This window comes from Lampetra fluviatilis, chromosome 50 (assembly GCF_964198595.1).
Source record: "Lampetra fluviatilis chromosome 50, kcLamFluv1.1, whole genome shotgun sequence".
Lineage (NCBI taxonomy): Eukaryota > Metazoa > Chordata > Hyperoartia > Petromyzontiformes > Petromyzontidae > Lampetra > Lampetra fluviatilis.
Genome location: NC_136324.1, coordinates 8,024,048 through 8,039,802, shown reverse-complemented (window position 1 = coordinate 8,039,802; position 15,755 = coordinate 8,024,048). Strand labels below are relative to the sequence as shown.

Below are 15,755 nucleotides of genomic sequence, written 5' to 3'. Positions count from 1 at the left end.
GTAAGGCCCACTGAGGTGTTACAGCTCTTTTCAGAAGTGACCTGGCCACAAACGACAGCTCAACGAAGTGGCTTGCCATGTGGACATTTATTGCAGCCAAATACTCTAAAGGCGTGTTGCTAAATGCGGAGGGGAAAGACCAGAAGATCCGGAGAAATTATCCACGCGACCAAGAGGAAAGAGAGAGACACGCAAACTCCAAATATACACTAAATAGATTGATAGTGGGTCACAAGTGATAACTTATTGCTAAATTCCGCCGTACAGTTGCGCTTGGGGAAAATTACTTTGTCCATCCTGAACTGACGGACGATCTTAATAGTGATTTGAAGCTTTCGTGGCTGCAGGAATCCATACTCTTTGGTTCTTTCGGTAAAGTCACGTAGGAAAATAGATCACGACGTTTCGATCGACACACAAGCGACCGTCCTCAGGTGGTAAAGACAAGCCACACAAGGTCGATCGCTTGTGTGGCGATCGAAACGTCGTGATCAATTATTATTTGTCTACGTGACTTTACCGACAGAACCAAAGAGTATCTTCATCGTGTTTTTTTTATATCTACGCCATCTGTAATGAACTGTTATTGTTATTATCCTGGAGCCGTATGTTTTTACGATTTGGTAACGTGGCAGTGTGGTGTTCGGGTTGAGCTGGTGCGGTGGTTCGAGCAAGTGGCTCTCAATTGGAAGTTTCGTGAGTTTCGATCCCGGTTGGGGTTCTTCATATCCCTCCACCCCGTCGGTGGTCGGTTAAAATAGGGACGTCAAAATTCGTTGTTCTGTCGATGAGACCTGACCCTGCCATACCAATGACCAAAGGCTAAAATAAGAGAGAAAATGCTGCCCGGCAACTTTGTTTAATTGGAGTTAAGATGTTGTCTAAGCCATCTCCACAATGCCTCTGATCGCATCAGAGCTTCTGAAGCTAAACAGAATTCAATCTGGTTAGTACATGGATGGTGGACTGCTGCAGAATACTCGGTATTGTAGGCCTGGGCTGAGGTTTTCCTGGTGATAGTAGTACAGTATGAGATTCTTGAATCCACACGTCCGTTGCTTTGAGGATTATCACCCCCCCCCCCGTCCACCACATGCATGGATTTTCTCTCGGGACTCCTGGTCCTTCCGTCAAACACGTGGCATTGGCCAAACATCGCAAATCAGGACCCTCTTAAAAATATAAGCATTAAAGTCTCAGTGAGGCTTTCCTGGATAAACAAGGAACTGTATTGTTGTTATTGTACTGGTGTAATTGTACATAACCAGTCTTACGTCACGACTTCACGACATGGAACGACTTTGACTCATGTGCTTCGAGGAAGGGCCATTGCCTGAAACGTCACCCGTGATGTACTTGTCCATTTACCGCCGCAGTGTCATTGACCCAACATGTTGAGATATATATTGTTGTGCTAATTTGAGGAACCGAGTGTGTAGCGGGCACTGTTGTGCAGACAAGGTTGTTCGTCACTACCCAGTAAAACTGAATCTGAATGTGTTCATACTGGAAGAATCCGATGAGTTCTAGATTTGAAGTTTTCGTGACTGCAAGGATTCATACTCTGGTTTTTCGGTAAAGTCACGTAGGTAAAAAAAATTAAATCACGACGTTTCGGAGGCAACACAAGCTTCCGTCTTCAGGTGGAACCGTCACAACAAAATTACTGTATCAAGTGAGAGTAATTTACGTGACTTTACCGAAAAAAACAAAGAGTATGAATCCTATGAGCTATAAAGCTCTTTTTCACAGATGTCCAGTAGGGGCACGGGGTAAGAACGTTACAACAACAAACAGTACAAAACACGATAGGAGTGCAAAGTACAATAAAGCTAAACAAATCCACCAAACACACACACAAATACAACTATAGCCCATCCCCATCCTACCAGGCAAAGCCCAGTGAGGTGTCAACTTATTTTTCAGAAGTGACCTGGCCACAAATGATAGTTCAACAAAGTGGAACCATCGTTTGGACATTTATAGCGCCAAGGTAATCTAAATAATCTCAATGCATGTTTCTAAACGAGGAGGAGAAAAACCGGAAGACCACGCGATCACGTGGAGAACGTGCAAACTCCAAATATACAGCAAGCGTCAGGGTCGGGATCGAACTCCCGACCTCCTGTTGCACGCTTTACTGGGTGTTCATTGCTAAATATTGTTAACTGTTGGCTTTGTGGAGTGAAACGGAAGTCACCGGTATTGCTCGTTAGGGGCCGTCCATAAATGACGTCACGCACCTAGGCGGGGAGGGGGGTCAGACATTTGTGACGAGGGTTTGGGGGGGGGTTGAGAAATGTGACGTCACATCAAAATGCGCAACTTTAAATACATTTAGACAACACGTTCTACTTAATTAAATAGATGTTTTGATAAATGTTTTCTCCTACAACATCAGAGTGCAGCGCCACATGTAATACGCACTACAATGACAATAGTTTAAATCGATTTGAAGCATGTTTTATTTGGGGGGGGGGCGCAGAGCTTTGTGACGTCATATTTTAGGGGGGAGTCTGACTTTTTGTGACGCCGTGTGACGAGGTGCGGGGGTCAAAAATCGTCCAAAATCGCGTGACGTCATTTATGGACGGCCCCTTATATCGTCGTTATCACCGCCTCATCCGCACGTCGTACTTGGGCGCTTCCATTAAAGCGAAAATCCCTTTGCATGGACATCTTGTGCCCTCTGCTGGACAAGAGCGTTCACGACAAGTGCCCGCTTGAACTCGATCACTGGGGGCTACTACTATCGCTGCCATGTTGTGATGCACGCATGTTGAACTTCTTTCACACCGTACGTTGCCAACCGTGCCAATCGGAGACGGAACAGCAAACACGGTCGTCCCTCGAACCGTTTCGTTCCTGAAAAGGTGTCTGAAAAGTGCAACTCCGTATTTATCCATTCCTACTTTTCCCGTTGGTTTCCACGATATAGAATTTGGAAAATGCGAGCCTATGGGGAAAAATGTCGGCCCCAATACTTAATCTCACGGAAGAATGCAGAAATCCCTTTTGTTAAGCACGTATTTAATGGAAATTCAAAATTTTTACGATAAAACTGAGACTTGGATTCTTGTCTTGGATTAATACACGGCCTACGTGGAGGGTTGGGAGGTGCGTGACGTCAGCAGGCACACTGCGTGACGCTGCCGCATGCGGGTGACATCACAGATGTGACGTCACCGCTCATTTGGCGTGCAAAATATATCCATTATTGCGCCCCCACCCCCCCAAAAAAAATACAAAAATCTATTTTTATACTTTTTACCATTGTGTACAGTCTGAAAGCTACCCACATGCCAAATTTCAAGTTTGTAGCATGTCGGGAAGTATGCTAAACATTTTGAACAGACACACATTCACAAGTTTCCCTTTTCTATATATATATAGCTATACGATATTCGCAATAATAACACTGAAAATAAGTTGTGAAATATAAACAAAATACCGTACAGTACTTAACAGAAACTAAGGTTATTGCCGACAAAGTTAAAAAGTGTTTAATACGTAGTAGGCTTTCGCGACCAGTATTATCCACAATAGACGTTTCTTTGGGTTAGATCGCGTAAATAGAAATGTGTCGTTCAACCTGCCACCACCACCCAGCACAGCCAATTAATACTGTTTGTCATGTTAACAAAACATGCCAATCGGTTACTAGTTCAGCACACCGGTGTATTGGATAACACGAAGTTTACAGTAATTACATGCATAAAATCATACAAAAAAACAAGAAACACAATAAATAAATGGAATAAATGAATAAATATATAGAATAAATAAAATGAATGAACATTGAACTTCACTTTACCAGTAGTAAGGAGAGTTGATGGCTTGAGTGGAAGGTGGTGAGGAGGAGGAGGTGGTAAAACCTTTGTCTGGGAAAGTGTCATGCACGCTGGCCATACGCGTCCCAGCCGTACAGGTTCTTTCAAGTCTCGATTGCCCGTTCGACCTCCGAATTTCGTTCAGTTTCCGGGGCAAAAAATGTTCGGAAATATCGTTCGAACACCGATTTGTTCGAGTTCTGGTGCGTTCGATCTCCGAGGTTCCACTGTATATATTTATATATTTCCGCGTCGTCGGCCGCCAGTGTTACTTGAGAGGCGCGCGACTGGAATGTTATATTGACTGTTATATTCCCCCGAAGGTGTTCGCTGCTCTGTGTTCTGCAACGTTATGATTTTATACACCGGCTCTCACCTCGGTTTTTCTTCTTCACAAAGGTCCTCCGCGGGGGCCGTTCTTGTAAATCAGCTGACGTCGGTCAATAATAATAATACTTGATAATTTAAGAAACGGTGACAACTTTGCGGGGGGGGGGAGGCTTTTATCCAGCAGTGCATAGACCATGGCTGACAACGACGACGATGATGATGATGATCATGATGATAATTATGAACCCTCTCGCTGGTGTGCCGTTGGCAGGTGTTACAACTGCGGGGGGCTGGATCATCACGCCAAGGAGTGCACCCTGCCACCGCAGCCCAAGAAGTGCCATTTCTGTCAGAGCACCAGCCACATGATGGCCAACTGCCCGGTTCGGGGTGCGGGAGGCCCTCCAGCCGGGCCCTCTTCCGGACCGGGCCACTCTCCCTGACCCCCCCCCCCCCCTGACCTCCACCCCCCGGCTCCCCCCCCCCTACCCCACTGGCAGAAGTGGGGAAAACCCTCAACGTTGCCAAAAGGATGGTGGTTCGTTTGTGTTTTTAGAAAGATTTTCTAGGTCTGTATGTGTGTGCGTGTCTGTGTGTGCGTGTTTTCAGTAAACATTTTTTTTTGAAGTTTTAATTTTTTTTTTATTTCGGAAATCGTTTTTTTTGCATTTTTGTTAAGTATTTATGTTTTACAAGAGTTCGACTTTTGCAGGTTACTTTGGTTTTATAATGCTACTATCCTCGTAGCTATTTGAAGGACATGGAATGTATGGATTAGTCTTGACATATCAGTAAATACCAGGGTCTGTGCTTATTTAACAATTCTTAATTGGCGCTTCCTTAATTAACGAACATAAAATTGTGAAATACCTGTCATTGTATTCATAATTAACCTCAAAGTAATACGTTCACTAATTTTTAATTAACACTTTGTCTTAAGAGTTGAATCTTAAATTAACCCTGACCTAACAGTCCCTGGTAACAATCAATCAGAAACCCTAATCAATGACGAGTATTCAAAATATAATGAAGATTACGATTTCAATCATTTTATTAGAGATAGTACATTAGGATTAACAAGGAAAATATTCTTACCAGATGTGTTTTAATAGAGGGTAAATGACGTGTTACAAAACTTTTTAAATAGGCTTACATTTTTAAAAAATAATTAATATAAATCTCTAAGTTTATTACTTCATCATCAAATATTGATCATTGCCTCCGAACAAATTGATTTTTACAAAGTGGGGCAAATAATATTACAAGACAGGGCATTATATTGAATACCTTCAGAGTATTTTGTAAGAACCCAGGTCCTTTTGTTTGGAGGGAAGTTAAAAAAACAGAACATAATTCGACTTTTAGTTATTTTTACTTTCAGGTTCAATCGTTTTTTGTTTTGTTTTTGGAGGTGATCTTCGTGAACCAGCTACTTATTATTTGCTAAGACGACAAAAGGCCTCTATGGTGGCATGCTTAACGGGTACCTCTTGGCGGTGTCGTACCTCGATGGAGGGTCCCGCAGTGGTCACCCTCCTCACACAGTTTCGCCAATCCTCCGTTTGACCACTGCCCAGTTGTAGTCCAGCCGGTGGCGTAACCACAACCTACAGTTTACCTCATTTGAATGGTGTTATCTTGAAAACATGGCTGCTGCCATGCACAATAATGATGTACAATAATGTACAGATTTTTTAAAGAAAATTGTTATTCTTGTTGTCAGTTTACGAAACAAATGTCAATTACGGTACTACACTGCAGTTCTTTACTTACAGGTCACGAATATTATATTTCGGATACAAATGTGTACGACGTAGAATACTAACCAAGGTTACTATTATTTGAAAATATTGATCATCTTTAGGCGATTGTTACTTTTGATGTAGCCATTCAAGTTGTTTACATTTTTAATAGCTACAGTGTTAGCGTTATGTTTGATGTCTGCCATAGCCGTTTGGAATTTCTGGTGACGGCGGAGATGTCATTTAGAATTTACCATCGACTGCTTGCGTGGTGAAACGTTGCACAAATCTCTGCAGCGGGACATTCAAACCAAAACTTGCTTGCAATTGGCTAAAGGGGTGTGGGGGTCTAAATGGGGTGACTGACAACCATCAATATCAACCATCAATATATTGGGCTCTAGGAAGGAAAAAAGTTAATTTGCTTTGATTGTAACTCCAGTATGTTCTGCGTAACCCCCTTAAACAACTTTTGGTTTAGTCCTTTGGGGCGTACAACATTGGTTTTAGCCGACTGCAAATCGGTGTGATCGCGTGTGGGTTTCATAAGCCAATTGCAAGTTACATTTCAAACGAGTCCTTTATTCACAGGAGGTACATTTATTTCAATGAGCAGTTGAAGCCTAACAGCATGAAGGTTACATTTCTGCTTGAGTACTGTGTGGTTTTGGGGACGGGCTGAAGTGCTCACATCTGTCAACCTGTAGTCCGCGTGAGTACTGTACATTTTTCCTGGATTTGGTTTCTCATCATCGAGCGTCACTATTGGCTCAAGAATAAAGCTGCTTTAGGCCCAGGGCCGAGGGGCAGGAGATTTTTTTCAATGCTCACCAGTAGAGGCCCTCGGTAGGTTACCTTGTCAGGAAAGTGCCTAGGCTTTGTAGGCCTCATGCAACTAAAAGACCCAAGATTCTACTGAATGTTGTTTTTGTTTGTTTTCGTGGCTTTGTACAATCCTACCTCAGTGTCAACTTTTACCAAAAAAATTCTCAAATCTGGAATTTTAAAACTTGAATGTTAAGTTTTGAAATCGTTATCGCTGTGTTGTGTGTTGCTGCCTTTAACAGAGGTGAAGCACATTATTTTAATTGTTTTTACTGTTTTCACGTGTTTTTTTTTAAACATACGATTGTATTCCTCATTTGTGTCGATCCGATATGTCAGAAGGCAGACATGTTACGGTACAATGGTTCCGGTAGCGTGTCCGCGTTCGCTCGTCATTTACATTCACGTACCATAGCAATCCTTAAACGAGCGGCGAATGTTAACATTCGGCAAGAACAACAGTCAGCGCGTTTACGGATTCCATTGCGCTTCTAAAGTCAAGCTTATTTCTTGTACAGTATACGGCAGCGCGTTTACCTTAGATGTATTAAGTATCTACAAAAATTACCAATAGACTGTAGAGTGAATAACAAAACAACACATTTGCAGCGGGGTTTTATTTTCGTGTAGACTGTGGCCCATGCCATTCCCTATTTCGCATAACCCAGTGAACATGAAACGTTGGGTTGACACCTGGAACAACGTTGCACGTTTACTGGGGTAGTGCTATTGGTTGAAAGTCACAAATATAAAACACTACACAAGTTAAGTGAGTTTGACTGCAGGAAAGCTTAACTTTGATGTACATTCCTTTTTTTTTACTTTTATAATTTTTGTACTGTTTTTATCGCAACACTCATCGTAATGCTGACGGAAATCATGAAATATTATTCCTCCCAATTGGACCATTCTCCTTCCTGAGTGGTGTTTCAGCCACTGCCGGGTGATGATTGGGGCTTTTCAGTGGTTAAGTTCAGTTTGACCCAATCTCCATAATAGAGTTTTTTGGAGAAGATTGCGTAAATATAAATGTGTCGCGAAAAAAAAACGTGGCAATTCGTGACTAGTTCAGCACATCCGTGTGTTAGAGTAAACCCACAACATTAAACTGACTAACCTGTATGGGGAGAATACATTTTTCCTCAAACCATAAAAAATTAGTACTCAAATGGTAAATGTGGCAGGTTTAACGACACATTTATACTTGTGCGATCTAACCCAATAACCTCTTATGGATAATATTGGTCGCGAAAGCCTACGTGTTCATTTGACCAAGTCTATTGACAGTTGAGACCCATTCAATGAACATTGACCATACGCTAGCATCTGAAAGTCGTAGTACAATTCAAACATGTATATATCATACAATTATGGTAGACATAGAAAGTTTGTTATCCTTTATTTTTTGCAGATTTGGTTTTTTTCTTTTTGTTAACGACCGCAAGGTTGTTAGAGCTAACTACTGAAATGTACTAAACACTGAGTTACGATATCATAATTAAGCAGCCTGGGTGCCATTGTTTGGACTCTAGGAAGAATTCATGGTGTGAGCAAAGCATTGTCAGGCAATCACTTTTAATACGACATTATTATTATTATTACAAGCCGTTCTCTTCAAAAGGCCATTTTTATATAACTATCGTGGTTTTACCCATTTCAACGTTAAATTCACGTTTTGTATATTGTTTTATTACACATTCAGTTTTTTCCCAAAGGTTGGATGGCAAATTTGTGAATGAATGTTGCCAAAAGAGGCTTTTGTCAAGATATATGAATGTAAAAAGAAAATAGGAAAAAAATCGTCTTGTTCCTGTTTAAACAGGCGGCAACAATACAACATCTGTGTGCGCGTGTGGCAGTGTTTAATCGAGCGGTGGTGCAGCGGTTAGCGCGCTGCGCTACGAACCTGGCGACCCGGGCTCGATTCCCGCTCACAGGCCAACATCAGCGACGATTATCTGAACCGGTCCTGGGCCTCCCCGAAGTCGACAGCCTCAAATGAGTACCTGGTGCGGAGCGTAAAAACATCGTTACCAGGGAGACAAAGGCGGCTGGACGTGGTGCTGGCCACCCACCCCTTCGTGTTCCGTTCTGGCCTTCATAGGTGCTACTCGCTAACAGCACTTGCCCCAACAGTCTGTTAAGGCTACACGGGGGATCGTTAATCGAGCTGCCAAAGCAAGGCACGGGGCTTTCGCCTCTGATGTCATGATCAGTCTACAAGCCCAGACCAGATGCCACTTTAGCAGTGTCCAATTCCTTGGCCTGACCAATAAACGGTGAATTACGTGATTACCACTTCGGGTTATGAAACAAGTCGCTCGTATTAGCCGTTTTAAGTAAATCGGTACTGCTAAAGTCTTGCAACCTTAACATGTATTGCATTCTGCTCTGGTGAACGGACTCGATGTATGTGCATGCTTTGGTATTGAAAGCTGCAAACTTATTGGCAGAGCAACAATTTCTGCCAGTTACGAGAATGGGCTCATCCCTGGTCGGGCTGTTCTTTGCAAGTTCGAATCGCTTAGACGATGGCATTGTAGCCTCCTTTATCTCAGAGACAGATATAAGAGGTCTCAAAGTGGAGATAGTCCTTTCGAAGGGAGTCAAGGAGACTTGGCTGGCCATTAGCTGGTTGTTGTAAACGTTGCTGCCGAGATGATAACACAGCATATTGTAGATCTGAAGCTTTCGTGACTGCAAGGATTCATACTCTTAGGTTTTTTCGGTAAAGTCACGTAGGTAAAAATAAATAATAAAAATAATAGAAATAATAATAGAAATTAAATAATAAATCTTGTATTTAAGAGCTTGGAATTTTGCCTCACTTGATACAGTAAATTTAGCTGTGACGGTCCCACCTGATGACGGAGACTTGTGTTGCCTCCGAAACGTCGTGATTTATTATTTTATTTCTATTACTATTTCTATTATTTTTACTATTTATTTTTACCTACGTGACTTTACCGAAAAAACCTAAGAGTATGATAACACAGCAATGTGCTCTTGCGCGTTCCATTCAAAACACGGGGGAACTGTACACTTGGCCACACGTTGCAGATGATGTTGTGTTACACAAGGCGAGATGGTAGCTTTGAATGGAGAGCGAATGGCTCTGCTGCCCAATTGCTTTGCTGGTTTGGTGACTGACGCACCCTGCCGATGCTAGGACATCCTCAACAAAAGTGTACGCGGTAGTGATGAAGAGAGGGAAAATCAAGGGCATACGGTTTAAAATTCGACTTGGGGACTTCTTTCAAAATTTAAGCGACGGATAAGTCTTGAGCATGCTTTTTTTGCATTTAAAAAATAATTGGGAGGAATGAAATGGTAAACATTTAAAAACAAAAAAATATTGTCCGTGATTACCATATCATTCTATAAAGTCAAAAAAGTGTCTAAGGTTATGCACATTTTTTTTTTAACTAATTTTTATGAGAATTGCATTTGTAGGGGCGTGAATTGGAAGTGGTAACATCTATTAATGGTGTTTTCCTTCCTCATCCAAGTAAATATGAAGAAAAGACACGAATACATTGAAGGAAATTTTAATGGAAATTGATCAAATTCAGCCAAAGCTAAAGAATTATTTTGTCAAGTATTTTTAATGACGTGGAATTTAACGTGGCATTTTAGATTTTGCGGGTTGCATTATGGTATGCGCGAGCTGTATCTAGAATTTGATGCTGTGTCCATATTGTTTAAAGTATTATCTGTGTTTATAGCATGCGTGTGATTAATTATTCTTGGAATTCAAAAACAAAGCTCAAGATATAAAAATGCAACGTTGTGGTACAAACATGACACGTAGCTGGTTGAGATGGGTTAAATGTCATTGGCTCCATGGATATAATTCTTGCCCTCTGGCGAGAGGGTTGTCACAAAATTGCTGGGGTGTGTTTGGTCGCTCCATTATGAATGCTAACCGTTGTGTGCTGGGAGTTGCGTGCTGAATCTTGGGGCGCGTTCGACTTAATTAGAAGTTTAGGATCGTTGAGTAGACGTCCGTTGCCGGCACCGCCAATGCAAGAATTTCCTACCAAAGCGTGACCTGATGCTGCTCGTCACAGCAAGTGTAGAGACGGCGGCGGTGTGTGTGTTGTTTCGTGTGGTCGTGCGTTCTCGTGCGCACGTGCGCCGTCTCTCTCTCTCTTGTATTATTGTCCTTTCTTGATATATAACCGAATCTTTTTCAAAGTGTAATCTCAGGACCGTGTGTGTGCGCTACTACTCAGGGATTGTGCTGGCAAATATTCAGGGCTGGAAATTGAAGTAGTTTTAAACGGATCTTTTACCAATGTGCACGACGACGTTTATGTCCTGCACGCGCCTGCGCAGGACGAGTGGCTTGACTTTGTGCGCCCCTTGGCGGCGGACGAGACGGTAGCAATGATGCAGCGGGATCGCGAGGCCCACGTCTCTCTCTCCGGGGTTCGATCTCCCCCGAGTGCAAGATCAACGCAAGTGAAATCGCGCCAATGCGAATCTCATTCTGGCAACAGTTTTGAATAGGCATTAAAAACAAAGTCGGTACTGCACAATTACACCAGGAGGCAATTTAAATAATGTACGGGGCGAACAAGTTATAGATGTCCCGCTAAAATAATCGGGTGACAATATGAGAGGAAGCAACATTTTATTGTTGTTTCCAATCTCACCGCACGTGTTTCATCTCGTAACGCTATCCCCCCGTGCGACACGGAGCCATCGCTTTCACAATACTCAATCAGCTGTTGAGTAGGAAGTAAGAGAGGGCCATTGGAAATCAGTGGGGTATCTAAAAAATGTATCGCCACCCCATATTTACATAACACCGATTTGATTTTTTGACAGAGCGGACCTCTTCGCAGGGGCATCTGACAGCGATATGCGCCTTACGTCTTATTTGAAAGAGCTTCCCTTGGTGGGAGATGTCTCTGGGCACAAGGTGGCTCAGCCTGCAATTGGGCATTAGGTGGAGGTGAGGGGGACGTGGGGGGGGGGATACTTGCTCTGTGTAAATTTTTGATATTTTTGTTCGAATTTGGCAAATTTGGAGCATGACACCGGCACACAAGAGCCAAGTAGACTTGTTCTCATTACTCCAGGGGGGTCTTCTAACGTGCACTGTGAAGCGGATGGCGTGTAGTGTTATTATGGTTATCACAACCACAGTATTAATCAGGGAGCCCGCTGGGCTCGAAACCCACCGTTACTCTTTGCGGGGACCGCCGGGCCAAAGGACATGCCGTTCTTAATAATATAATTTAAGGCTCATTGAGAATGGTTCATTGTTGTGTTGCTCTGGTTCATCCGAACAATTCACGTGTGCATTTCGCACACACACAAAAAAATGTCCTGAAATTTAATCGAATGGTTTTGATGTTAACACATTTTAAAAATATTTTTTACCTAGCACAATGATGGGGTTATGCCAGTTGGCTCTGCAGTTGCCGTTGGCTGATGATATTATACCACGCTGTGTAACGCTTTATATCAAAAAGGTTCGTAATGAACGACGATGGCTGTACGTACACGTACAGCCCTTCGTCAAACCACTGCTAAATGAGGGCCTCAACGAGAATGGACAAATCGTACAATAATCGATAAGCCATAGAAACGTTCAAATAATCGCCTCTTTTATAAAAAAAATTAACCCTGTTATATTTCCGAGTGAGTATCCGTAAATACAATTCACCGTAAAGCTTGTTTAAAAAAAGATGTATGTTGCTTTATCGGGTATAGTCTAATTTTCATGCAAAAAGGACTTACTGTAATACAGTACTGTATCCTAAATTCCCGCTTGAAATAATGTCCATAATTTGAAATTACAGTCGACTCGATTATCCACGTTAATGATGGGGAGGACGGAAGCGGATAATTCTAAATCGCGCATAATCCAAAAATATCCATTTTCCACAGATCCACTAATACATGCATAAATTAGGAATGAATACTAACGATTGACCGATCGATACGCGTGCTCAGTGATAACACTTTCTTGCTGCCGTGCAGAAGACTCGGCCCACTAAGTGGATAGCAGAGCCACGCCAATCAAAATGAATCAAACTCCACCCACTGTTGTGAATATATGCAACTACTGTACGTGCATTTCGGAATAAGCGGAGCACAGATTTGTTCGGTTTAAGCATGTGACTTGTAATAAACATTTCCAAGATTATTAATTTGGGCTTGAGGGAAAATCCACGAGTTATTAATTGATATCAAAATCTCAGGTGCGCGGTTAATCCGCAGATCGGCTAAACCGCACGCGGATAATCGAGTTTACTGTGTAGCGTTTTTATTCGGCTTTGAATATAATTTTGCTCTGAACACGTTTGTTAAAATGACATCTCCAATGGCATCTCCCATCAAGTGTTTTTTTGTTTTAAAATGTATTTCATGTCATCTAAATATAATGTACGGCATTTGCAATGAATTTGGACCTACTTTAATCGTGAACATGTTACCATTTGTTTACAAATGTTTGCTTACTCACAGTAGTTGTAAAACTATTAAGGTCGTATTGTAAAAGGTGCGTTCTCTCCAATACAGCTCAAATATTGCTCCCATGTCTTTATGAAGCCAATTATGATTAAACTACGTACAGTGCAAGGGGTATGGGCCAAATATGCAAATTCTGCAAAATTACTCTCCAAGTTACTGAAATTGTGATTATAACATAGCAGTAACATCGCCCCCGCACCCCCACTCTGCTACGAATATTCGGCAGGACCCTCCTGAAAATAGTCTTGGGACTCGGTGAAAATTTCCTGGTCAAACAAGCATCAACAATCAGAAAATAATGTTAATTATAATAAGAACATTGACACACTCGTGTTTTGTGTATCAACAGCAGCTGTGTTGTAAGCAAAATGATTTTTTTTAAGGCGGGATGCAATCTAATTTAAATAAAGTCAATATCAACAAATTCAAACGTGACCTATATATCGGAACATTGGGTGAAATTGAAACAGCCGTGCAAATATATCCTCATTAAATAGTAAACAAGGCAATCTGTTTTTAATGCGATACACTAAACCATGCAACTCGCTTTCATCATAAGCTACCTCCCATTGTCTTCTGCTGCTCATCCCCACAGAAAATTATTGCATTTCCCTAAGCGTGCATTGATATTTTTAGCCATATACAGGTGGAGCAGTTTACAAATCATCATGCGACAAACTCTGTGAGCCCAAAACTCTCTCCGTACGCTTGCCATCCACGGCCGCGTACTTAAAACAGACTGTCAAGTCTGCTGGTAATTGTAGTAATTAATCTTAGCCTATGTATTGTGTAGCTGAAAATGCTGTATGCAGATGAAATGCAGACTAAATTGATGCCAGACATATGACCAGTGTTTATATTTAAACAAATCTATATTATTCATTGCTGTTATGAAAATGTCGGGGGGATTTTGTTTGCTTAACACGGGCTATCGCGACCAATATTATCCATGATAGATGTGTTTTGGGTTAGATCGCGTAAATATGAATGTGCCATTAAACCCACCACCCCCACCACCACCTGACACAGCCAATTAGTAAGGTTTGTCACGTAAACAAAACGCACCAATTAGTTACTACTTCAGCACGCCGGTGTGTTGGAGAGTTAACCCGCAACGTTTACAATTTGAGTACCGCGAGATTTTCGCTGGGGGCGATTTGCCTGAATTGGCGAAGAAGCCCTCCTCTTGTTTTGGTCTCCACGTGTGATTATGGAAGCCAAAGTGACATGGGTGGAAAAAAAACCCGATTTTTCCAGCGGCAGGCATCGGGGTTTTTTTTTTTTAGAACCAGTTAAACCGGATTTCTCCCAATCTCAGATGATCTGGTTTAATATAAAAGACAATTAAACCCGTTCGTGTGACGGGAGCAGCGTCCGATCGAGCCAGCGAGTCGCCTCGAACGTTCCGCGAGCAATAGCTGCCACTGCGCCGCAAAAATAAACGGAGCGGACATTGATGTAATTCACGCTTTCAGCTGTACCCGACGGAGCCGGTCAAGTCAGGTTTGACGCATCGCACGGGCAAATGCACCAATTAATTTGGTGTACCGGCACAAACGGAGAAATGTTGAAAAGCAAGCAAAGTTTTGACAATTTCATCTAAAAAACTAAAATGTTTGCTTTATCTTCAACATTCCGGTTTTCTGAATCAAGTGGCATATTTGTTCACGTGACAGATTGACTTGGTTGGCTCTGTCTTGTGGTTGTGGGTTATAGTTAAAGATTGGCATTATACCTACGTGATCAAACCCAAACGTAACTCATTATGAATTGTAACATTGATCATGAAAGCCGACGTATAAGACGTGATGTTGTCTTCACGTAAAAAAGTGTTTTTACAAATCCCATTGGCCACAAGGCATTCTGAGGAGTGCATAATTCCAGCAGTATTGATTCAATATAAGCAAACTGTGGACTTTGCCTTCGATAGTGTATCATCAGCACAGGCTTAAATAAGTTGCCCTATTTGTCTTCAAATGTGTTTCCATCTTCATGTGTTCATGAGCTGCCTTTTTGAGTTACTGTGCAAGATTCCGTTCCACATGAAGGGGCAATATTGTATTGCCATGCTGGTGGTGTTTTGAGTACTGAATGAGACACGTGGGACACGAGACTTCGGTTAGTGGGAGTGGTGCAAATATGGACATAAGCAAGATGTGATTTCAGCTTGCAACACTCATTACAATACAAATGACAGCTGAGGGATTCTTGTCTGTGATGCACTGCAACCATCATTCTCGCCTACAATTCGCACGGTTGGGTACGTACGGTGTGAAAGAAGGTCAACGTACGGTCCATACACGGAGAAAGAAATGGTTCATCACTTGATGCAATAAAGCAAAGCAGCCTCTGTGTGCCTTATACAGCCGGCTGTGTTTTTAGACGTGAAGTTGTGTAAGTCCAAGGTTCTGTTTAATGCGCTACGGTGGCCTGGAAGAATGTGCACTGTGATAATCCTTACGAGAGTGCGTATTTTAAATCACAGCATCCACGCGCTCGTGTGCTTTCGAACTTCCGCGACTGTGCGTGCGAATTATAGTTG

The 15,755-nt window shown here is 42.2% G+C and overlaps 1 protein-coding gene across 1 annotated transcript in view; it reads left to right on the top strand.

The window, feature by feature from the left end:
• Window positions 1-4,603, top strand: part of LIN28B (lin-28 RNA binding posttranscriptional regulator B) — a 90,408-nt gene extending 85,805 nt beyond the window's left edge. Inside the window, exon 4 of the mRNA XM_078878341.1 lies at window positions 4,432-4,603. Coding sequence (XP_078734467.1) covers window positions 4,432-4,603 — 172 coding nt within the window. The remainder of the gene's footprint in view (window positions 1-4,431) is intronic.
• The last annotated feature ends 11,152 nt before the right edge of the window (window positions 4,604-15,755 follow it).